At 38.3% G+C, this 24746-nt stretch overlaps 2 protein-coding genes across 6 annotated transcripts in view; one reads left to right on the top strand and one right to left on the bottom strand.

Moving 5' to 3' along the window:
• LOC139593675 (neurabin-2-like) overlaps nt 1–9848 on the top strand; it is a 41053-nt gene extending 31205 nt beyond the window's left edge. For 3 of the 5 annotated variants that reach the window (XM_071434893.1, XM_071434892.1, XM_071434894.1), the window contains exons 17-19: nt 1061–1177; nt 6798–6986; nt 8303–9848. In XM_071434893.1, the coding sequence (XP_071290994.1) occupies nt 1061–1177; nt 6798–6986; nt 8303–8470 (474 nt within the window). In that variant the 3' untranslated portion in view covers nt 8471–9848. Of the gene's footprint in view, nt 1–1060; nt 1178–6797; nt 6987–8302 lie in introns of those variants that run through there. The other 2 variants (XR_011680370.1, XM_071434895.1) reach the window with 2 other exon arrangements.
• Nucleotides 9849–10376: 528 nt separating this feature from the next.
• Nucleotides 10377–23205, bottom strand: PDK1 (pyruvate dehydrogenase kinase 1). The gene is made up of 11 exons (XM_071434903.1): nt 22938–23205; nt 19648–19789; nt 18101–18172; nt 17406–17590; nt 17030–17119; nt 16665–16742; nt 15981–16057; nt 15182–15280; nt 14136–14246; nt 12835–12948; nt 10377–12714 (listed from the first exon to the last, which is right to left on the bottom strand). Exons 1-11 carry the CDS (start codon nt 23053–23055, stop codon nt 12574–12576), a joined length of 1227 nt encoding a protein of 408 aa, XP_071291004.1. The 5' UTR covers nt 23056–23205; the 3' UTR covers nt 10377–12573.
• Nucleotides 23206–24746: the final 1541 nt, after the last annotated feature.

Here is a 24746-nt window from a genome sequence, read left to right on the forward strand (position 1 = left end):
AAATTTAATGTAATTAATAAAATAATCTACATGGTAAATAGAACACCATTTTTCAGTCAAGAAAAGTACTACACAGAGATAGCAGGAAAACTCAAGTTGTGGGGGTTTATGTTTGTTGTGTTGTGGTGGTGATGGCTTTTTTCTTGAGCTTTGGTGTGGTGTTTTACAGGCTGAAAATGTGTATCAATAATTTAGAGTATAAGGGAGTGCACTTACAAAACAAAAATAGAATAATCTGGAAAACAGAGTTCAGGTGAAATTGAAATCAGAACACAAATACAGAAGTGATAAATGAAGGTAACTACAAAAATGTAGTTCTCTTATACAAGCATAACTAAGTGAAGAAAAATATCCTTAAGATCAGCCTTATTTAGGATCTGAGGTTATTTATGCACATAGGGCTGTGGTATGGCATCCTTACAAAGTGTAATTGGTTGATTAGAGACTTAGAGAACATTAGAGAAAATACTGGTAAATAACTACTTACTGTTTGTAGGCAGCAAAGAGTAGTGCTGAGACATGCCTCCTACTTTTGCCTTTCTAAAAATGTATGGTTTTGGCAGAATTATTTTTCACTCAGTAACGCAAAATATTCTCAAGGTCACAATCTGAGTTGGAAATGGAGGGAATCAACAGAACGCTACCTTCTGAAACACATTCATAGTCTTTGTGGAGGTTTCAGTTTAATGAAAATTCATCATGAACAAGTCCAACAAATGCATTTTAAATTGGTTCTCCCACAGCGTGGTATGCCTGGTGAAAAAGTAACTGATGCACTTCTTGTGTATTCTAACACCATTTCAGGTTATGACTGATTCTCTGCACAAGTTGCTCTTATTGAGGATATTGCTTTAAGTTTGTTACTGCGAATTTCTGAATTCAGAAGTTTAACAAAATACAAGTCAGATGCTTGATACAGTTAGTACATTTCATATGTGTTCTAATGGTAACTGAGTCATACTATTTTTTTTAACCAAAAATCAGAATTACTAGAATGTCACCTAATGACTTGCTTTTCCAAGAAGTGAGTTAATAAAACATTATTTCCACTTGTTTGCAGAGTAGAATTGTCATAGATGATACATACCATAGCAAGCCAAGTTGTGAACTTTCAGGGTTAGTGACAGAACCAAATCTGTCAGGTCGTTCACACACTTTAACCTTCTCTTCAAATGAGGTGAGTTTCAAAGTGTGTATATGTGTGTTGTTGATGTTGTTGTTCACACTACAGCATGTTTCATAGAAACAGATGTGTGTAATGTGAAACTAGATGGCTGTTCCATATTTGAATGTTGAAGAGCACTATAAAGAAGTTGTTAAATGAACTAAGGACATGCACTAGTGAAAGACAGATCAGCCTGTGTGCTCTGAGCCTAATTATATCATAAAAATTGGAATGAACTCACTGATCAAATAGAAGCTTTTAGTTTTAAATATAACGCTGTTCTGTTCCACTGATTTAAAGTAACTTCCTGGGTGAATGAAAACTGCAACATTTTTGACCTCGCCTTCACATCTTGTGCAGGTCTGTTTTATGATAAAATTTCATATCAATAAAAACAAAAGAAAAAAGTCAGAAAACATGGTGGTTCTGATAGATAGGTAGAAATTAGACACCTGAAAGTGTGTTCATTCCCCTAGAGAACTAATTCTTTTGGCTACAGCTGAAACCCAAAGTCCCCACTTTGGTAGCATTCTGAGATGCTGTCTCTTTTGGTGTTTGACTGATAGACATCTTAATAAATTAAATCCTTTTGTTTAGGAAAACTCATTAAAAACAGAATATCGTTATCTTATGTAAAATGAATTAGAGGGCTTGCCAGACTGGTGGTTCATTAATGTAATGGGATTTTTATTAGCTGTCTTAAGTCAGTCATTGGTGAAAATCTTACCATAGTCCCAGTAATATGTAGAAAGTCACCACAGTCTTACAAACAATGTTATAAATTCACTGACTTAAAAATCTGAGGTGTCAAAAATCATATAACTAGTTTGCAGGTTAAGTTTTTGCAGGTTTGGTTTTTTTTTTTGAGACTAATAGTCTTAGATCTAATGAAAACCAGAGGAACTCCAGTTAATAATCTATCTTTGCAAGTACTCCCTGCAGTTTTTTAAATGGAATGCTTTGTGAATAGAATGTGTTTCTCAAACTTTCAAGGAGTACAAATTATAAGGCTTTAATAAAGATGTCTTCCTGAATATTGTTCTTTGATCAGTATTACAAAATTTCAGTAAGTTTTGGATTCTAAAACTAAAATGAAAGCAGTTTATGACTAATTGTCCATGTGTAAAGTGATGATTTAAGCCTCTTTTTATTATAGATGAGTTCCAGTGTTCTGTCTAGTTCATATGTCGCTTATTGTCCTGGTTTTGCATGACCAGTGAAAGCTGTTTGTATCTTTTCAGTAATTCCATTGAGTATCAAGGGCCTACTCTGAGGAAAACAAGGAACAAACTCTGAACTGTTTCCTCATTTGGAAAGCAGTATGTGTGAACAAAAATACATAGCTCTGTTCTTTTTTAAAGTTTGTAGTCTAGATCTGGGAAAAGTAATCAACCTTACAGCAATTTAGGATATTTCAAATCACAGAATCGAAGGGGTTGGAAAAGACCTCCAAGATCATCAAGTCCAGCCTATGACTGGAGTTGAACACCACCTTGTCAAGTAGACCATGGCACTGAGTGCCATGTTCAGTCTTTCCTTAAACATCTCCAAGGACAGTGACTCCGCCACCTCCCTGGGAGTCCATTCCAATGTTGAATCACCTTTGCTGTGAAGAAAGTCTTCCTGATGTTCAACCTGAATCTTACCTGGCTAGCTGAGGACTATGTCCTCTTGTCACTGGGTGTCTGGGAGAAGAGGTGGCCCCCCCACCTGGCTACACCCTCCTTCTAGCGAGTTGTAGAGAGTGATAAGGTCCTCTTGAGTATCCTCCAGGCTAAACACCCCCAGCTCCCTCAGCTGCTCCTCGTGGGATTTGTGCTCCACAACCTTCACCAGCTTCAGTGCCCTTCTCTGGACCTGTTCCAGCACCTCAATGTCCTTTCTGAACAGAGAGGCCCAGAACTGGACACAGCACCCAAGGTGCGACCTCACCAGTGCTCAGTACATGGCAATCACTGTCCTGGTCCTGTTGGCCACACTATTCCTGATACAGGCCAGGATTGCCCCTGGCTTTCTTGGCCACCTGGGCATGCACTGGCTCATGTTCAGCTGCTGTCTACCAGTACCCCAAGCCCTTTCCCACGGGGCCACTTTCCAGCCACTCTGCCCCCAGTCTGCAGCACTGCATGGGGCTGCTGTGGCCAGTTTGTAGGACCCAGCAGTTGGTCATGTTGAACCTCGTGCTCTTGGTCTGGCCCATCCATCCAGCCTGTCCAGGTCCCTCTGCAGGGTTTTCCTACCCTCCAACAGATCGACACTCTGACTAAACTTGGTGTTGTCCACAAATTTAGTGAGGGTACACTCAATCCCTTCATTCAAATCACCAGTAAAGATACTGAACAGGATCCTTAACTTAAGCTCTTACTAATTTCTGCCTGATGGTTGTTGTCCAGATGGGTTCATGAGTATGCAGGATGAGTCGTGCTAGCCAGTGTAACTCCAGCTTTCAGAGGAGTGGGCTGTTGAACACTGCCTTATAAATCCTGGAGGTTTTGGGAAACTGGAGATAGGAACACCTCTTAGACACCTACCTAGGGGCAGCACTGAGGGGTCTGCCTCTGCTGTGCAGGTGCTCACAGGCAGTTTGGGCACGTGACTGCCTGCTGAGAGTTCAGTTGTCAGTAGCCAGCTAGTTACAGCAGAGGCACTTCACTCACAGATGGTTAGCAAGCTAGCTTGGTAATCCTTCTAATGTTCCTAATATGCTAAATGGTGTTTTCTTGGGCTTTATGTTTTTATCTCCAGAGCTTTTATTTGCTTTCTGAGTCACATGCATTTTTATGCAGGAGCACATGGCTTTCTCATGCTTCCATACCTTAGAAGTAGTTTTAGATCTGCTTTCTGAATTTGCAGCTGATCTCTTTCTTGTGTGTGTAGTGGCTGTTTTGGGAACTCTTAACTTCGATGTACAAACACAACTTGGCATGTTCCTTCTGCCTCTGAATGGACATTTGAGGAAAAAAATGATGCAGAGGTATTATTTAATGACCAATAATCCTTACTCAAAAATTGGTCTTCTTCATCTTATCCTTCTACAGTTTTCACTTTGCTGATATTTTGAAAAATAGTCACAGGTGCTTTCCCTCGTGTTGTAGTGAAAAATTCAAATTTCATGGTATTAAATATCTGTGAGGAGATGATGATGATGTCTGTGTTTTAACACAGATTCAGATGTTGCTACAACTTCTTGTTTTAGGGTTCTGTCTTTACAAATATGAAGTAAAAGGAGTTTGTTAGCAATTGATGATGCTGAAGCTACAATTCATAGCTAAGCCTGTAGAATCCTCCATAGTGCAGTCTGTTAGATGCTCTAATCTGTGCTGCTTGGACAAATTGGTTTAGAGAGTCCTCAAGATTCTGTCAGGGGACACCAATTCTCTGACAAAATGAAAGAATCTGAGTCTCTTTCTTTTTTGACAAGAATACATCTTCAGGTACTTTCACTCTGAAATTACAGAAGGGAAGTTCTTGCATGGCTTGCACAGATTCAACAAATCTAGAGTGAGTTCTAACTGGAATAAAACACTTCACACATTTTTTCATATAAAGGAGATATATAGATACATACACACCCCTATCTCAAATGATAAAAGTACGTAGATACATTAAAAAATATGTATGTGACAGCAATATATTTTAGTATTTCTTCAGTGCCCTTCTCTGGGCCTGTTCCAGCACCTCAATGTCCTTTCTGAACAGAGAGGCCCAGAACTGGACGCAGCACTCGAGGTGGCTGATAGACCACACCTGAAATACAGGTCCAGCCTAAAATACAAAGTGTTTCCCCTTTTTTATGTACTATTCATGAACACTTGTTAGTATAAGACAAAGTTGCCAGTATATTTTTTTTTATTGCAATATCAGGTTGGGGAAGTACTGTTAGGTAAAATTATTTAAAATAAATGTGCATTTTTAAATTCCCCTGCTTATTTATCCAGCTAATCTTCTTTGTATGAAGCATCTCAAGCTTGATAGCTTGGATAGAAGACTCAGTTGTCTTGATACAGATGCTGTATAGAGCACTTCAAGCCAATCCTCTTCTAGAGCCCTTCGCTGTTATTTTATGCAAATTGCTATTCTCCTTTCGCACATCAGTAAGGCAGATGCGTTCATTGTATCTACATAAGCATTTTGATTTGGATAAGGAGTTCATTTTTGAAATAAATATTCTGATTGTTCCCACTTGCCTTACTTTGATTTATCTCAGAAATCAAATCAGATGTGCTCCTACAGTGGTCCTGCAACATTCCAGCTGCTAGTGGCCATTGAGTCTTTGTGATCAGACTCAGGCTATTTGGAAGTGAAAATCCTTTGAAATGCTTGTACTGTGGATTTTCAGACTCAGCAGAAACTGTTCAGCTCTACAAACTCATTCCTATTTTTATGGATTGCCTCTTAATGTAGCCACTGTCCCTTGTTTCACAGACCAGGGAAAGCAAAACCATTTTGAATACGTGTAGTCCTTCGCTACATTGGAAATTCGAAAATTCTGTTTCCCCTCATACGTGTCTTCCATCCTGCGTGCTCAGATCCATTGTGTTGTATGATCAGATCATGTGACAGGCCTACATGTCACTGTCTTTGACTTGTAATCGCCACAATAATTTTGTTACATCAATAAACTCTCCCAAATATTCTATCAAATAAGCTGGATTTTGTGAGATCCCTTTGGCTGGCAGCTATAGTTGTTCACCTGCGATTTAACATGATCATCTCTCAAATTTGTGACTAGAAAACTCCTTTTTTCCATGTTTTCTATTTACAAATGCATGTAAGACTTGCTGGAAAAGGGGAGCATATTTTCTGCTGTTTGCAAATATCTTGGATTAGAAGTCTGCAAGTCTAATGTAGCCTATTACTCAGTCATGAGCTGGTGAGAGATGATTCTGGATAGTTAATAAAACTTCAGTTAACTGATGTTAGTGATTCAAGTACCACACTGGATTTTCTTCTCTGCAGACACTGAGCTCTGTTGTGTAGCTTTTCTTTTGTGATGAAGTAACAGTGTTTCAGGACAAACAGCAGTACCTTTTCCCTTGGAAGCAAAATGAAATTGAAGAAGGGTGCCTCAAAAGCTCTGTGAGCTGGCAAAGTGTATTTTCAGTGGAAGTCTACAAGCTGCTGTTTCTGAAATGGTCATCTTCTATTTGGGCAGTCCTTATATCAACCTAATAGCATTAGTTCAAAGAACAGACAGTCTTCTCTTGACAAACGTACAAAATGTAATAAACCTGTACCTAGAACACTCACCAGATTTACTGGCTACTAGAATTGTTTTTATTCTGGATTTCCATCACTTAACAATAATAATAGAGTTGAAGTGCGTGATAATTCTTTATGCAGTGTAAGGTAGCATCTAACATTAAGATAGAGCTACCTTAACCAACTAACTGAGGAAGTGTGTTCATTGTTTGGATAGGTCCAATTTACCATTTATGTTCTGTTTCTGACTTTGTGTTGTATGTTGAAGTGTCTTGTTTATAGTAAATTAGGCAAACTGATCTCAAGAACTTTACTTTTGGAGTAGAGCATGTGTAAAAATGCACTTTGTTAACCAAACTCACTTGACAACTGGAATTCAACATACAGTCAAGTAAAATATTGCTTATGGTGACTTTTCTCAATTGGTTAGGCATTGGATGATGAATTTACAACAACAGGAAAACAAAATCAATGGCACAGTAGACCTATTTCTGAATGGACCACCCAGCAAGTATGCCACTGGTTAATGGGAATGAACATGGAGCAGTATATCACAGAGTTCACAGCTATGAATGTAGATGGACAGCAGTTGATGCAGCTCGACAGTGAGAAGCTGAAGGTATGTGTACATCCCAGGACTGATTGGTAACTGTATAGGTTTCACTGCTTATTTAGACATATTTTTAACTTACAAAGTCAAATTTCCTGGTTCTGTGGCTTTTTAAGGGATAGAGTTACTCGCTCTTGTTATTTTATTTTGAGTTGCTTTTTAAATATTTGGAGAGTATATAGTTAGGTGTAGTAATTGATTGTAGAATTAAAGGCTGTTTATAGCCAGAAAAATAACAAATTTTACTTCCTTGGAAATGAAAGGAAGCATATTTGTCCAAGGAGTCTTGATACATCTGTCACCAATCTCAACTGAGGTCATACCAAAACAAGTTCTGTCCAATTGAAATAGAATTGCAGGATCCAGTTTTAGAAATCTGTTTCTTCAACATTTGCTCTTCAAATGGGAAGGCTGAAATCCTATCTGGTGACATTTTAAATGTTTCAAGGTTTTACTCCTGCTGGAAATACATATTCTGCATCTTCTGAGCCTTTTCTTGCCATATTGCACCTGGAAGCTGTAGTACATATGTATCCCTTATAGTTCTGGTAAATTCCTGCAGTTTTTCTTTCTTACTAGATTATGAGACTGCATTATGGACAGGCAAGATGTGCAGCTAGAAGAGGTTCATTGGTCTGCTCTGGCGTAAGGCAAATTATTATTAATGATCAATAGCAGAATGTGAGGGGCTTAGGGGGAAAAAAGGTGTTCTAACTTCAGTCTCCAAAATGTTCCTGCATTTCAAATAGACATGCAACACTAAATGTCCTGTATTTTATAAAATCACGTGGGAAAATAGCAGTGGCTGGCCTGTCAAAGGCTGTCCCCAGCTGCGGAGCCTTGGGCGCTGTGCCCAGAGCTCCGTGCGCGCCTGCTGCCGGTCGGGTGGTGGGATCGCTGCTGCCACCTGCCGCTCCCAAGCGGAAGCGAGCCGCCTCCTAATAATGCACCTTAAAGACCTTCAAATTAAAGAGTTGGTACCGAGTAAAAATTCCACCTGTATAAAAAGAGCTAGGAAGATATCTGGACACTAATACCAATGATGTTATTTTCTGGGAATTCCCAGGGGTTTACATGTTTGTAAAATGCAACACGAAACTGTTATTTCACAGCTGAAGAGCTAGCCTTGGTTTTCTTACCCACCTTGTTACCCAGATGATTATTTGCAGTGTTTCTGCGGCCCTGAATCTTTATTTTTCAAATAAACAGACTATCTTGTCGAAAAGTGAATAACACTTTCTTATACTGTTTATGCACAAGATCTGTTAACAGTGCTGTTGAAAAAAATTACTGATGAGGTTTTGTTTTGTTTTCCTCCTCCAAAGGCTTTGGGAGTTACCAGTCAAAATGACCGATCAACAATAAAGAAAAAGATTAAGGATATTAGAAAAACACAGGAAAAACTGGAAAAGCAGAAGGAAAAGGTTCAAAAGAAGGAGAAAGAAGTTCGCAAGACTGGCAGAGTTGTGGCCACTCTTGAATCAAGCTGCTAAAATGACCATTTTATTTTAGTGCAGACTTGCCTAATCTTGAGGAAGTTCAGCAGATTTGTATATAATTGTACAATTGAGGGAGGAGGGAAAGTGCAACAGTTCAATGTGGTAGGTGGTTTTTTACTTTTTAATTGTGGTCCCTCCCCATTACAGCCCAATAAAATGAAATAATGTTTCCAGTATTTTTATTTCTAGTTGACTCTGCTTGTACTAATGGACAATAATTTAACTTTCTGCCTTAAGTAGTATTTCTGCTTCTAAGGTGTCATATGCCCTTTTCATTAAATCAATGTTTGTGAAAAGTAGAATACTGTTTTAAAAATCATTCCAGTATTAGTCAACTAGCATTTGATAGAGTTGAAGGTGATAGAGGGACAATAGAAAAATCCTGCCAACAAATTCAGTCTGTGACAGTCTGTTTATCTGTTGCCACTAAAGATGTATAGTAAAAATTAAGTTTAAGAAATGGTAATGTCAAATTAATTTAAAAAGAAAGCATGTATTTCGAATTTAGGATTATTTTAATTCTTTTACTTCCAGAACTTCATTCAAAGTTCACTTTAGTAGCACATCATTTTTGAATTCTATGTGTTGCAATTTACTGAGAAAATAACAAGAAATACTAAGTAGTTTTCACAAACTACGTATCCTAAGCATAATACTGAGTTTTCTGTACACTACCCATGTGGTGTTGGGACAAGGTTTAAGCCTATAAATAAGATCCTTTTTAACCTATTTTTCCTAAATAATGCATAGTTTTATAGATTTATGCTATGAATAAGATCAATTTGCAATACATGTATTTCTCTTTTCTACATGCAACAAGATTTTTTGCGGACCAAATTTATATATTTGCTAATTTTAAACAATACTGTTTTTCAGACTTCAAATACTGAGGGAAGAATTGTAGGAAAAATTATCACTGACACCCTGGGTTTCTGCCTTGTATTTAAATGTTCAGTTGTAGACTACAGATTATTTCTCTTTAAAGGAGGATTTGATTCTTGACATAGCTTACAACATGACTTGGTGTTTTGTATATTTACATACTATTTTCTAGACACACTACAAGAGCACTTCCTTAATTTAGATTATTCCAGAAATATAGACTAGATTAAGTATCAATTCAACCCTAGAATGGACTAGAACAAAACTTACATAGTTCGTTTATGTGGACCAAGTTCTCCTTTAAATCTATGGACTGTTTTTCATTTTAATTAAATGAATGAACTTCACTGTTGGTGTTTCACATTTATTATTTTTTTGTATAAATGTCTTAAGAATTTCAGCAAAAGGACTGTGTGGAAATGCTTCTGCACACCAAGCATTTCCAAAATAAAGTTTGAAAATCTTGGTAATAAATACTTTTAAAAAGAGATTATATTTCAGTTTTATGCATTCTTTGGTCAAGATTTAACTTATTTACTTTGTTTACAGTAGCTTTCAGTTGTATGCCAGACTTACAGACCTTGAACCAAAGAGGAACACTGCCCTACTGATGAAAGAGAAAGGAATTAGAAGTATGGAATCATCAAATCCTCAAGATCTCCCACGTAAAACCACCATTTAATTAATTCAGTCAAGAAAATTGAGTGTTTTCACAGCTAGAACACAGAATATTGCTAGAACCCCATATTACCTTTTTTCTTTAAGCGTACTGTTGCACCCTGGGAAGAGTTTTCTCCTGAAGGACACTAGTGGAAATGATGGTTTCAGAGGTTTCCCTGTGTGCAGGGCTGTTACAGGTAAGGAGGGGCCACAGCAGGGATGATAAACTCCCCTGGCAGCTGAGCATGAGAACACTGATTATCAGAGCCCACAGCATTTAACATCTGGGGGAGGTTGAATGAGTGGGCTGGATGCACTGAACAAGCTCATTACCAAGCTACACAGTCACCCGACAGAGTTTCATTTTTACAATAGTTTTAATGAATAAATGCAGCAATTCTTTCAAAAAATTAACACAAACCAAGATTAACTTTACAGTGCAAGACTGAGCTAATTTGCATACAAAACTATTAATCTCAGCATTCTGATAGTATACTACTTTTCTGTAGTGATTCACTTCAACTTAATCACTGTGCTCGCAATGACTTTGGTAAAGTAATGAAAATACTAAACACAAAAGTTGTCTTCTGCACTTCCATTTAAAGCAAAAGTTATCAAAGTTCAAAACTTTTTTAACTATGATTAAATATTGTAAATCAAACCACGGTGCATTTGTGTTTTCACCACAATTGTTTGGGGTTGCAGGCAAAGAGATAACTACAAATATAATTATACACCAAGTTGCTCTGGTAATCAGAATTCAATTGGTAGTTAGCTGAGAACATGAAAGAGACTTTATTACAGTAATATCTAAAATACTTCATAGATTTTGCAGAAAACAAACTGTTAGCTTTTCTTCAGAAATACCACTTGTAGTTGTCCGATGTTACTAAAATCAGTTTAGTTAGTTAAAAGGTTTAAAGGCTAGAATGCTCAGCTTCAGACCTGATTTTTTAAAAGCCCTTGCTGTAACTTTCAGCTTTAGTTTAGCCCAGTCTGTAATGCACTTCTGTTAAAGTTATCTACAGTAGCTTAACCAGGGTATAAACCATTTTGTTGTTTTGCAGAACTTGGCTAGGGAAGTAGCAGGTGATAAATCTTGAATCTCGCTCAGCTGCAGCTAGAGTAGCATGACTTCAATTTCCAACATTCTACCTATCCCCTTCACTTGTGGTATCTCACCTTCTGCTCTGCACAGAGATAGTAAACTCGCAAAAGGCTAGGCTTATTGTTTCTGAGACTGATTATGCATGTCTGCTGCAGAACAAAACCCACAGAATTACATGCAGTTTAATTAACTGAGAAAGGCATTGGTTCCCAATGGCTTTAACTGCATCACTCCAAAAATGCTCAGGAATGACAGGGATTGAGGTGCAACACAGATGCGTATGATTTGAACAAAGCTCATATAGTAGGCGTTAAGTTGAATTCTTAATTGGAAGGACTCTGAAATGTAAGATTCATTCCCCTCTCTCTCTTCCCCTGTATGTTCTAATTTGTCTTTGATTAACATATTCTGGTTATCATGTTTATGTTAACTTCCAGTTACTACAAAAACAAGGCCAGAAGCATATTACAAATGCAAAGGTATTTTCAAAAACTGTTAATTCCACTTATTTTTACTTACTCCTGAGAAGACAGTTTATACTGTCAAAGTAATAGAGATGCCCTATTACAGACAAATTTTAAGAATCTGTTTATTAAAATAATTTCATTTACAGCTGTATCTGACATACCCAAGTCTGAGATCTTACAAAGGCTAGAATGTTGATACTGCATTTTGGTATGACCTATCGAAATACAGCAAATGCAAGACTAACATTTCTCTACTGTATACAAGCCAATGCTATTTTTTCATTCACAATGATCAGGGCAAGGTAAGTTTTTCACATCTATTATATATTCACATTACAACCAAAGAAATAGAACTGATGCCACCACATACCTGAGATACGTTATACCAGTAGTAGCAGTTAAAAACGCTTTTTAAAAACTTTTATCCCTACAGAGATGTGATTTCTACAGCTGAAAACGCCACCTTGATGTAGGCAGTGTATGTAGGCAACATATCTAACTTTGCAAAATTAAGCTTCAGCATGCTTAAGATAAAATAAAGTGCCATACAGTTGCAAAGGTATAGCAATGAGCTCAATATTTCTTACACAAATTTTTCATTAATCTGTAGAATTGTATAATGGAAGAATGTTCCAGTGAGGTTTTTTAATAGTTTTCTAATAAAATTATTTTTTAATAATACAAATTAATACCAGATGTGATAGCTGTGGCATTGATCCCTATAAAAACCAATATATTGTTCCTTTGACTTAGCTCTGAATGCAGTCATAAATAGAAAGTGAAACAAATGAAGTATGACCTTTTTTTATACGTGCATGTTTGGGGGTTTTGGTGGCTATTGTTTTTTTTTATTTCAGAAAAGCCTCATTACACTCAAATTTAGAATTACTTTCACATAACAGAAGTGGCTCAAAATCATAAATCAGGTCTTCTAAATTCCCTTTACAGACAAACCTACTTAGGAGCTGCTGAGGAAAAAGCTACATACTCCGAAAAGTGGTCATGTCCTTTGGCTCACTGCTTGGCACACACCAGTCATCAGCTTCATGGTTTGCTTTATAATGTTTCCAGGCTGCTTTGTTGTATACAGGGAGTCTTTCAATTGATTCTGTTGATAAGGCCTGTAAGGAGAAAAGGCTCTAGCTGATGATTCTTTTTAATTGAAGTTACCATAACAGAACAAGGAGTTCCATTAGCAGTTCAGATTAGAGCTGCTGATAGAGTAGAGTGTTACATCATACCTTGATGTAAATAACTGCATCTGTACCATAGCCTTCTAAGGAATACAGTTTCAGGTCTCCTTGGAAGTACTGTGCATACAGACGTGATATGGGTAAGCCATAACCAAATCCAGCCTGATCAGGAGAAAACGTATACTTCCATTAATTGCATTAATCAGCGGCATTTTCTGTTTAAACTTAATAGGTAAAATAGACAAACTAAGCATGATGTTTAACAGTAACAGGAGTTCAGGTGTTAACTATTATGCCCTCTCCCAAGCTATTATATACCCCAAAACCAGAAGAATGCATGAATGATTTTAATTATGAGAAAACTGATTCCTTGGTCACACAGGGCTGGTAGGTAACACTTCTTGCATTATGGCAGCTTTTTGAAGAGATGCCATTGGAGAACACTCTGCTGTGTGTCTGCATCACGCTCATGGAGCTACTAACCTCAAGTACTCAGAGTTTCTTAAGTCAAATACACACCATCATCAGTATATATAAAAAAGGTTCAAGACACAACATCTGTGACTTAGCAGCTTATACTGAAATTCTACCAAGCCCTGGCTGCAGTAGCAGGACAGAGCCCTGAAGTGTGATTAAGTGTGATTTTTTTGTTTACATACTAAATATTTTGTTTAAATACTAATTTTTGTTTACATTTTAGAGGTAATCTCATTGAGTGTACACAACACTCCTCTGTAAAGATATCATGTTTAGTAAGTTGCAGAGTCATCTACATGCAGAACTACATATATTTTTAAATGATGCAAGGTGGGAGAATAAATACAGGAAAGCTGTTCAGAGATTCTAATTTCTGGGAGCTTAGGCTTTATTTCTTGTGCATTTATTACACTCACATGAGACCAAAGTGGATTCTTCATATGCCCTCTCACATCTATGTACCTTCATCCTTGCTAGGGGTTGGTACAATTGACTTCACAATACAAATGAACTATGGCCTTGATCTAAAGTCACTGCTACAATTATTCTTCCTTTCATTCAGTGGATACAAATATAATTCTGAACCCTGCTCTCACTGGATTGTGTAGCATAGCTAAGTATTCTGCTTGAGGTGGCTGATTTTTAGATTTAGTAGAGAAAAAGAGAATCTTGAACAAATTTTAATAATTTTTGGTATTTTATGCCATTTTTCAGTTATTTTTTGAAAAATACTCTAGTTAAGCTTAAATTAAGTAAAATTCAAATATTACTCAATGTAATATCTATAAAATCAGCATTTCATAGCTTTAGCTAAATGGTTTTTGTGACAATTAGACCTATCCAGGATGCCATGGTATAACGGTATTGCATACCAAAGGTGTAGCTCGTGATGTCTCAACACGAGGACGTGGTGCTGTTGAATACATATAGTTGAACAGTCTGTCAATTTTCCTCATAGGAACACCACCACCACGGTCACTCATCTGGAACAAGAAGGAGCATTTAGCTTTATATCCCTGAATACATTTTTATAAAAGACAGCTTCTCTCAAACAATAAGCTAGAAAAAAATTACAGTGAAGTATTATTTGAAGGTGTAAGTTACAGATTTTCCTACTAAGTTACAGATTTTCTTTTAATTCTCATCTTCAACAATGACCAAAGAGAGATTAATCCTTCCCTTTCATCCTTTATCCAAACTATTAAATAAAATACTGCCATTCATAATCTCTTGGAGAAAAGGAAATTCTGCTTGAATTGTGCATTACTTTTATCTTGTTCATCACACACTTTTGTCTGAAGTCACTATCTATACCTTTTGCCAAATGCTAAGTTCTCTGTGTATTTTATCTTTATTCCTCAAGAATACTGCCACATTTAAATATAATTTACTAAAACCTATTACTTGAAGGAGTAAGTCAAAGGAGTTCTTTTACTACAGTTTAGTTAGACCTATGAAAAACACAGTGCTTGCAGCTGGTCTTTGAAATCAAAGATGGATGTTGTACAGAAAAAAGAAGCTGCAAACTGTACTTCAGGAGGTTTGTTTTTTGTGGAATATACAGTATGTATTTCCTTTTCTTCAGTTGTTTCACACCTGTATAGCTCTGTCATTGTCACTTAGAAAATGTTGATGTTACAATTGTATAAAGATGCTACTTTAGTCATGGTTGCTTCTAAGCTAGGCACGACACAAGCAAGTACATGATGCTCTTGCAGAGCCCTCAGTGTGACTGCAGCCTCTTCATGAGGCAGTATGTGAAATCCCATAAGGGTTTTTCACTTACATACATCATCACATACAATCTATTGATGGAACCAGATCACCAGCTCAAGTTACTAATATGCTTCTCATGACAGGAAAAGAAAATCCTAATCAAAATAACTTTCAGAATAGTAAAAAAATAAAAAAAGAGTACCTTCACAGTTAAATCCTCATTTCCCAATGTGATGTGTACATGAATTGCAGGATAAATGCCTCGATCAGCATGATGTTCCATGGTGGCTCTCATTGCATTCTGTAATTTCCAAGTACAACTTAAATCCTATTCACTTTGTATATTAACTTAAAATATCATTTAGTAGTTATTTTTATCATGTATTCAAGAATCAGAACAAATGTATATTGGTTTAGAATGGTTTTTTTATATTCCTAGTTTATTCAGTATCAGTATATATTTAGTTTGTTAGAATATTGAGACTTCAAATATTTAATTTTTTAAAGGAAACATGAATAGTTTAATGTACAGCATTTGTGTTCTAGAATTCTTTATAATGCACATAGTACATGCAATATGGCACAAAGTCCAAGAAAAGTCTAGGACTAAACTGCTGGAGAAAAGGTCTGTAGGACATGTTACATATTTTACCAGATTTGAAAATACACAATTTATGGGATATCTCACTTGCTTCATTAACTTTTATTACTAGCATGAAGACTATTAATGTCTTCATACATTTTAAGATTTAAGCTGTCTATTCAGAAGGTATTCAGTGGCTGGGTTAAAGAGATACATCTTCCAAAGCTGTTCATTTTCTATGAAAATTATTGTTTCTCTAATAGTACGGGGCAGCTGTGTTGCTGCAGTCAAATGGCAAGAAGTTTGCACTTGCAAAAACACACTGTGATCTAGAATGAGTTTGAAAAGTCAAAGCAATACAGTCTCAGTAAACAAAGATGTAGGAAAGAATTGTATAATTAATGGTAAGTGCACAGACCTTGAAAAGTTCAAAAACCATGTGATAGAGATGTGATGGCACGTACACCACTTGCATAGGCTGTCCTGGTGATTTAGCTGGAGAGAAGAGAGTCCAAATAACTAAATGGCAAATGAGATGTCTTTATTCATTCCCACAGTAATTCAGAATGTGAATTTGTATTGTTAAATTTAAAGAAGGAAAATTTAAACAGAAATCTTCTGAAAAATTGTATGTTAATCAAAAGTCATAATCAAGATTTTCAAATGTTGCTTGCTGCTTTGGAAATTAATCTTAAAACCCACTATGGGATCACTGACTAGGGCATATCATAGTTGTTTTCAAATAACCTCCTCATAGGTACCACAAAGATGGAACAAAAAGTCTTGTATAAATCTTTAATGTGTCACAAGAAATGCAGAGAGGGTGAGATGCAGTAATGTCAGGTGAAGAAACATGAAATCTTAGCAAGGGAAGGAGCCTGCTAAAATTTGTTATATCAACAGCTGTAGAATCAAAAACTTCTACTCATGTCAGTTTTCTGATTAAAGGGAGGAATGGGGAAAGCATTCTGCCAGATTTAAAAAAAAAACAGTAGATACAGAGAACACATGAACTATGTGAAAAGCAGAACATTTCACCACCAGCTCCTTTGGAAGAAGCCATCATGATGTTCAAGAGTATGCCTTGTCCACATTCACTTACAATTCAACTCTTCAAGGATAAGTTCTGGAGAGCTCATGTAATATAAATCACAAAGTCTCTTGGCATTTTCATAGCCATCTATAATAAAGAACACAGGAAGTTACATTTCCCCCTCCCACCTTTTTTTTTCTCCTTTAGAATCTACAAAAATAAAATTTTTGGAAGTACTGTGCACTGTCAGGGAGATTTGTACTTTTCAGAAAAACTGCATTTATAGGAAAAAGAAACAAAATTGTATTTCATGTCCAATAAAACTTCTGCTCCTGGTAGGCAAGAACAAAACAATATATGCATATCAGGATGTGTATTAACTCTTAGTAGGGAGTCCCATGTAAGTTTTCGGGATTCTTATCATCTGAATTTACCTTTAATAACTTCAACAACATTGCAGTTAGGATCGATGCTTCCAATATGTTTTGGATGAGCTGGATTAATTTTCCCACCAAAAAGTAAAGCTGCCAAAAAAAGAAAACCTAATTTAATATCCAGTGTAACTTTATAATTTTAGTTTGTGTCTTCCATTTTGCTAAATAAAAAATTTATAGACAATCTATAATTTCAGTCCTCACCATACTGAAAAGCCTACTATTAATAAATATTTTAGGAACTGTATGAAGAATGAGTTATAAGTGGCAAGGCAAATAGTATACTCCTAAGTGGCACCTTAGTACATATTAAGCACTTAAAGGAAAATACAGTTGACATGGTACAGACATCATTTGCCCTCCTTCCGACACTTACAGTGCTGATTAAGGAGCATTCTGATTGAAATGCGACTCATGTAGAAGCGGTCTAAAAAATACTGCACGTTCTGGGAGGTCACTGGATCAATGCCAAAGCTCTCCTTGTATTCTATTACTCCTTGCGCCATCGTAGGAATTACATCATTGTGGCGATTCCGGATTTTTATCACAGTGTCTGTAAAACTAAAATGAATTCATTGTTACTATTTCACTTTCAAGGGAAATTAATCCTCCAGCAAACAGTGCCTGTCTACAAAAATGAAGACTTACAAAAATACCACATCTGCCTGCTGCAGTAAGAAGGCAGGTCAGTCTTTACAGCCCATTTCAGGTGACTAACATTGAAACAATCAGTAATCCACTATTTTGAATGTTTATAAAATTATTATTTATTTATTATCTTGATTCTACCAAGAGAAAGAGAAAACGGTGCTAACTGTTTTCATGCAGAACAACCCATGCCTGTCAAATGGCACTTCTGGTCAGCCAGGACAGACCAGAGCGTTCTATAGAATGACATTATGCTGAAGTGCTTAATTTCCTGTTTTAATGTACCCTCCTTTTAGGGACAGGGGATGACATGGCTGCAACTCTTCTGTAAACATTTGAGATAGGAAATTTTTTTCAGCTATTTTTTTTCTGCCAATTCTCCAATACAATATTAACAAGATATATGTGATAGCAAAGCCTTACCTTTGAACAGACCCTGAATCTTCTGAGCTTTTGTCCTTAAAGTCAAGAATCTCCTGAAGACTTTGGACGTACCTTTCAATGAAACAAAGAGGATAAAGATCATTTCTAATATGTCTCCCCACATCTCTCTGGTTAGCAATTTGTGGACTTCCAATGTTGCGTGTTTCCAAATCATTCTACCTGTCTCCCTGTGAATTTTGTTAGAATCCTTTGAATCCATTTATGATGTTTTCTTCCAAAATTTCCAGAGCAATGCATACCACAATTTAATTAGAATGCATAAAATATCATCTTTGTGTTTTAAACCCAGTAGGTGATCACTTATTTGTAGCCCCTGCGTGTTCCTGTTAGTAGAAAAATCTTTCCATTTGTGCATGATTTAAGTATTTCTGCCATCCCTTTCCTTAGATACGTATTTTCCAAGCTGAAGAATTCTATTTGGTTTCTCCTCACGTAGAAATTGTTCCAACCCTTTGATTATCCCTCTTGGTCTTTTCTGTTCAGGATGGAGCTGCATGCAATTCAGGGGAATAATGGGCTAACACAGTGGTACAATTATATTCCTACCCATTGGTTATTTAGTTCCTAATACTATTTTCCTTCTTGCCATCAACTGACATATGCAGAGAAATATTCCCAGTAGCATCAACATTTCTTTTTCCATTGTAAGGAAGCAAGCACACAGGAGAGGAGGTTCTTCCCTGTGTTCTACTTTGCATTTGCCCAAATGGAATTAATTTCCCATTTGATCAGTGTCATCTAGTAAGTATCATGAGAATGTAAGCATTTGTGTTTCACTAAGAATTCATTAAGCTATCTTCATTGATAGCTCTTTTCATATTCAGTCATCTAGTCAATCCCACTTACTGGCAGATTTTGGCAGATAACTTTTAAAGCCTTTACAGAAATCCTTGTGCCTTTAGCAGTTGCCAAGCAATCTCTGTTTTGCTTTCATCTTTAAAAACTTTATGCCTAAGTTCCTTACTTGGAAGCAAACTTTACTTTTCAAATAATGTCTTTTTTACTTTAATACGTTCATGTTCTCTCTGTTGTTTTATGTTTTGGCTTTGGAAATTTCCTATTGCTTTTTCTTCATATTTTCTATACCTTTACTCTCAGTCTGCAATAACCTGTCTTGTAAATGGTTTCTGTTATGTTTTGCAAACATTTTGTGCCTTAGTTTGCTTCTGTTGTTTTCTTCAACTAGCTTCCTCACTATTAGGTAAGTTCCCTATGTTCCCTATTAGACACTCTTCTGGTGGATTTTTGTTTAAAAAAAAAAATTTTTATTCCTCATACATGAGTGTGTGAAAGACTTAATGATTTTTTAATTCCCTTGGGGTTCTCTAATTGCTCCTTAATGCTTTTTTCCCACATCTGTAAATTTAGTTTCTGATCACACTGGTATATTTAGCATCTCAGTATTAATACATGATGTTCATGCACCAAGCCTATGAATGTCCTTTCAGTAGAAGAGAGTGACTTCCTCCAACCTGTGTATCTGCAGGAGGTCACCCTTCAAGGAATGGAATTGTCACTGTTCTTACCAGCTCTGCACCAGCTGAACTGAAGGTGTTCTTAGGAGGTTGTCTGGAAGCAAGCTTATTTCCTTCATTATGTTTGCCAATCTCACAGGCAGCTCTTGTCGCAGAAACATAAATGAAGTCTTTTCACAAGCATTTTCAGATCCTAAGACCAATATGACATCAGAATGAAGTCAATACTATGGCAGAGAACTGCACAAAATTAATTTCTTGCATAAGAGGCCTATACCTTGATTTCAAAGCAGACTCCACCAGGCTGGTAAGCTGGTGTTTCTTTCATGGCAGCAGCCCACTTGTATTTCAAAATTTATGGCATACTGAAACCTTCCTGTTGCAGTAATGAGAATCTTCAAAATATGAACAGAAACTAATGCAACAGTTACAGACCTATACTGTTCAACTTTAAATATGGCTTCTATCCATGTATATTGTTCATTTTATTTGCAGCAAACTCTAACCAGCGCTGATCCAACAATGTCATTCTGAGCATGTCAGAGAAGCAAATGAAACCAGCACAAGCAACTATTTATGAGAAGGATGCTTGAAAAAGTATCATAGTCCCATACACCCTGCTTTTCATCACTGATCTTAGTGAATTATCATAACTCATCCTCAAACACTTTCAGAAAATAAATTCAGTAATAGAGATCTCATTTTCAACTAAATTTGTTATAGTTTAAATTCAGTCTTAGAGGAACAGAAGCCAGGTGAACAAATTCATATGAATAGTGAGAAAGAAATTAAAGTAGGAGAGCTACTCTGCTTAGCCATTAGGATACTAATACGTTTAAATTTTTACACTTTTAAAAGCTAGAAGTGAAAATGCTGCCTTTTGATAACCAACCTGTCCTTTTGTAAGAACAAGTGTCATCTGTGGGGGTGGCAATTAAATGTGGTTATTAAAATCAAGACCTGCTCGTACTCCCACAAAGCTTGTTTTCCTAGGTGAGAAAAGAGGGTGCAGCATGGGGAAGAGACTAAGAAATGCTGCACTTCATTCTCAGCCAGACTTCTTTCTAGACTTAAAGACTGTCACATAAACAGCATCTGAACTTCCTAACCTGCCCATCTGCTGCAGTGGAGTGTGTACTTCAGGTCTGGTGTTTCACAACATGTATCTCCGACAAATTAACGCCTGTGTTACTGCTCAGTTCACTCCTTCCATTTGGCAAGGGGAAGTTGGGGAAGAAGATTAAAGGAAGGCATGAGGAAAGAAAAAAGGAAGCTGGGACTGCCTTAAACATGAAAAATCTTCACCACATTGATATAGAGCAGTTTACTTTAAAGCATGCAGACTCAGACACAAACTACAGTGATGAAAGAATGTCAGTTAATTTAAAAAGTGAATAATTTACAAGAAATTCCTCCACAATGGCACTTACCAGCATTAGGCACTGTCTACACATGACCTCTGCCTAGAAACCTTTCATTCTTCTCCCTACTCAGATTGCATAGGCGTGACTGTTACCGGCCTTTCCCTTTTCTTGGGTAAAATTCCAAGAACAAATCAGATTGGAGGTATTAAAGTGTAAATACAATTGTTAAATGCCTCATACACTCAAAAAATTACATTTCACAAAATAGTTTTTGTATCTGAAGGCCTTATCTTTGCAATCTTGGGTCAAATATGGAAGGCAGTATAGAGCAGGCAAATGACTCTCTTCCCATGTGCAGCTACAGTCTATATCTAGGCAAAGAATGGATAAAACTCCTACAGAAAATACTGTGGTCTTATAACCCAAGACCAGACCTGAATTTCCTTACAGAATATTTCATTTTTTTAAGTTAGCTTTACCAGATTTTATTATTTCCTCTTTGACTGTTCTCACTCCTGCAAAAGGAGCAAAAAAAATTCTTAATGTAAACACCATCAGATTATAACGACTACAGAATGTCTTACAGAAAAATACAGTCTCTGTCTTGCAGTCTTTTTTATTTCTGTTATTAGTTTTTACTCTCTCTGAAGGATCTCTAAAGATTAAATCTGTAAGGATTAAATCCTTAAGCAAAAGAGAGGAAAAAAATATTGTAGAAGTTTTCAAGATTATTTTTACCTTATGTTCAGGTACTAAGAGCAAAAAAGTAGCCTATCTTTTGACACAAGGAAATAGTGTGCTTTGAAAATAAACATTGATTTTATGTAAGCATTTTATCAGTAATGGTAAAATAACACAGGTCAAAGCAAACTCTGAATTGCAAGCTTCTTTGCTTAAAAGTACAGTAGCAACAGAACATATGGTGAAGTTCCTGTAGGAATCTGGAGTTTTAAATGTCAGATACATTTCATTGCCACAAGTGAAACATTGAATAGATGGATGAAGTGAAAGCAGATAATTGTGAGAAAATCTTGTTTGTAAGTCTTCCTGCTTATACAAAGTCTTGGGTTCTAGGATTAGTTCTCACTTAGGTTTTATTTGCAAAACTATAAAAAGCCATGAAACTATTAACTAGTTAAATATATAACACATAAACATGTATGCACACCAAAGTGCCTTGGGTACAGAAACGGAACATACTATAGAAGGGCCCCAACCTCAGGCTTTGAAAAGGTGTCTCAGTGTGACTTACACAACCTTTCTCTATTTGCTTTGAAGCAGAATAGAACGATTCCTGTGATTCCTTTTCTTCCCAAGCTGACAGTCAAACCTGGAAGCATTAGAAGTGGTTTTGGCACTAAGATTGAATATCCTGTTACTGATTTACTCAGTTTCAAGACTAGATTCCAAACCCTCCGGGATAGCTCCCGGTGTCTGCATCCTGTTCCTTTTCTCACACACCTTTTCAAACGGCAACATTTGGCTAGGCTGTTTCTGTAGGGCACAGGCCAAGTGACGGAGCAGTGATGACTGTTCCAGCCCCTCGGTGCCAGCTGAGGCTAAACGCTTCACGTGTTTGGAAGATGCCTTTAAAAGGCTGCGTGCTGCTCAGCAGAAGGCTTAACCAGTCTCACCTGTCTGAGTCACTGCTCTAACGCCACCAGTTGTCACAGCTGTTCCCATCCTCTCCCCAGCACTGCGGGTTCTGCAGGAAAATACCCAACTAGCCTGGTGGTGCTAAAAACTGGAGTTTTCAGCTAGATTTCAACCTTGCCACAGTCGCGGTCTCCGGGAACGAGCCAACTGGGCTCCCTTGCCCCAGAAGGAAGCAGAGCCCTTTTCTCCCACAAACGCAGCATTAACAGATAAGCAACAGCCTGGCGGCGCTGACGGGGTGAGGGGTCGTGGCCGTCCCGCTCCTCACAGGCACCTGTGGGAGGAGGGGCAGCGGTTGAGGACGGCTCGCCGAGGACTCACCGAAGTCCAGAAATTGCTTCATGGAGAGCGGCGAGGGGGAGAAACGTGAGTAGAAGTCCACCTGCTGCGGGATGTTGCCCGGGGCAGCGCCGCGCAGAAGGGCGCGCAGCAGCCTCATGGTGCAGCTCCGTCCCCTCAGCTCAGCCCGGCCCGGCCGCCATTTCCCGCCGCGCCGCTCCCCCGGCCCCTGCCCAGGCCGCGGCCGCCTCCGCCGCGCCGCCGGGAGGAGGTGCCCGAGGGGGGTGGGTGTCTCCGCCCGGCCCGGCCCCGCAGCGGCGCGGGGCGGGGGAGAGGGCGGCTCTGAGGGAGCGAGGCGGGGGTGCCCGGAGCTGCCTGCCGGCGCCTGAGGCGGACGCTCGGCTGTCCCCGGCGCCTCGAGGGCCCGACGGGAGGAGGCGACGCTCGCTTCGCGGAGGAGCCCGGCCGCGCACAGGTACGCGACGTTACGGGTGCCGGTGCCGCCGCCTGCCCGGCGAGGGGCTGCGGGTGCGCCCTGCCCACAGGCGGGGAGCCGTGAGGGCTGTGGGTGAGGGTCCGGGACCGCAGGGGCCGTGGCGAGGCCGAGAGATGCCCGTGCACCAGCGGCTCTCGCTGGGCACTGCGGTGCCCGGGGCTCGGCCGTGCGGGCTCGGCGCACCCGGGGCTCCCCCTCGGCCTGAGATGGAGCCGTGGCGGGCGGCGGGGACTCGGCTCCCGGTGTGGGTGAGCCGCGGGCCGGAACGGGAACTGTAGAAACTCACAGAAGGGCCGGCGGGAGGGCAGAGCCTCCGCCGAGGGCATCGGGCTTAAACAGCCGTGCGTCTTCTCACTGTGGCACCTGCGTCTGCCCGGCTGTGGGTGGGCTGCGGTTTCTTTCAGTTACCAGAAAAAAGATAATGAAACAAAAAGCACAGAGGAAGAATAGGGCTTCTGCTTTTACAGATGCACTCCTGATCGGTCAGCAATGAGCACAATATGTCTGTGTTGGTAGAAAAGCACTTGGACTGTGTGTCACAGTGAATCACTTTACTGCCTGTTAAATTGCAACACGTGAGGTACCAAACTGTGTATTGAATGGTTTATTGTCCTGCTCTCGTACAAATGTCTAGAATACTAACAAAAAACGCCATTAATAGTGATTATAAGCATTTCTGATAAACTTACTGCAGTATAGATGTTAAAGACATCTTTGACACTAGGCTCTCGTCTCCATCAGATAGATCTATCAGCACAGATAAATGTTGATACCTCATAGCTTGAGCTAGGCGTCTCAAAAGAGAGACCTCCAGACAAAAAAATCCCTGGGCAATTATTATTACAGTCTAAACTGCACACAACGGTGTGGATCAATAGCCATAATAGAGTCTGGGCCCTTCTTGACCTTCACTGCTTTGCTGTTTTGTTACCAAGTGTTTGCCATGTAGTTATTTTCACATCCTCTTAGGTCTGTTTCTGTGGTGATTTCAGTCAGTTCTGTAGTCCATGTTATAATATGGTTGATCCAGCTATTAATTTTTGAGTAATATTTAAATTACAGTTTTGTCTATTCTAACTATTAGTAATGTTTAGGCTGTTAGTTCCAGGTTTCACTATGATCCATCTTTGACTAATGCAATATAGCCATATAGCTCAGCTTGCTATAACAATTCTAGCTACTTATGCCAAGCAAGCACTTAGCTACTTTCAAATAATATTTTTTCAATAATTCTACCTTTGTTTTGGTAAGCATACCTGCTTTAATAATTTAGTATTTGATAGGAGTTTAACCTCGTGCCCTAGCAGAGTTTGAAGGCAAGATTCACTCTGTTAGTTCCTGCATAGGCCATAATT

Source organism: Agelaius tricolor, unplaced genomic scaffold (genome assembly GCF_023055355.1).
Source record: "Agelaius tricolor isolate 1412-34295 unplaced genomic scaffold, bAgeTri1.0.p SCAF_10, whole genome shotgun sequence".
Taxonomy (NCBI): Eukaryota; Metazoa; Chordata; class Aves; order Passeriformes; family Icteridae; genus Agelaius; species Agelaius tricolor.

What these genes read in the sequence shown, in the direction of transcription:
- PDK1 (XM_071434903.1), bottom strand. Translation starts at nt 23,055, where the DNA reads ATGAGGCTGCTGCGCGCCCTTCTGCGCGGCGCTGCCCCGGGCAACATC. An exon ending in TGTTGTTGAAGTTATTAAAG is followed by an intron (nt 16,743 to 17,029) that starts GTAAATTCAGAT and finishes TCTTTATTATAG; the next exon opens with ATGGCTATGAAAATGCCAAG. An exon ending in TATCCTTGAAGAGTTGAATT is followed by an intron (nt 16,058 to 16,664) that starts GTAAGTGAATGT and finishes TCTTCTCTCCAG; the next exon opens with CTAAATCACCAGGACAGCCT.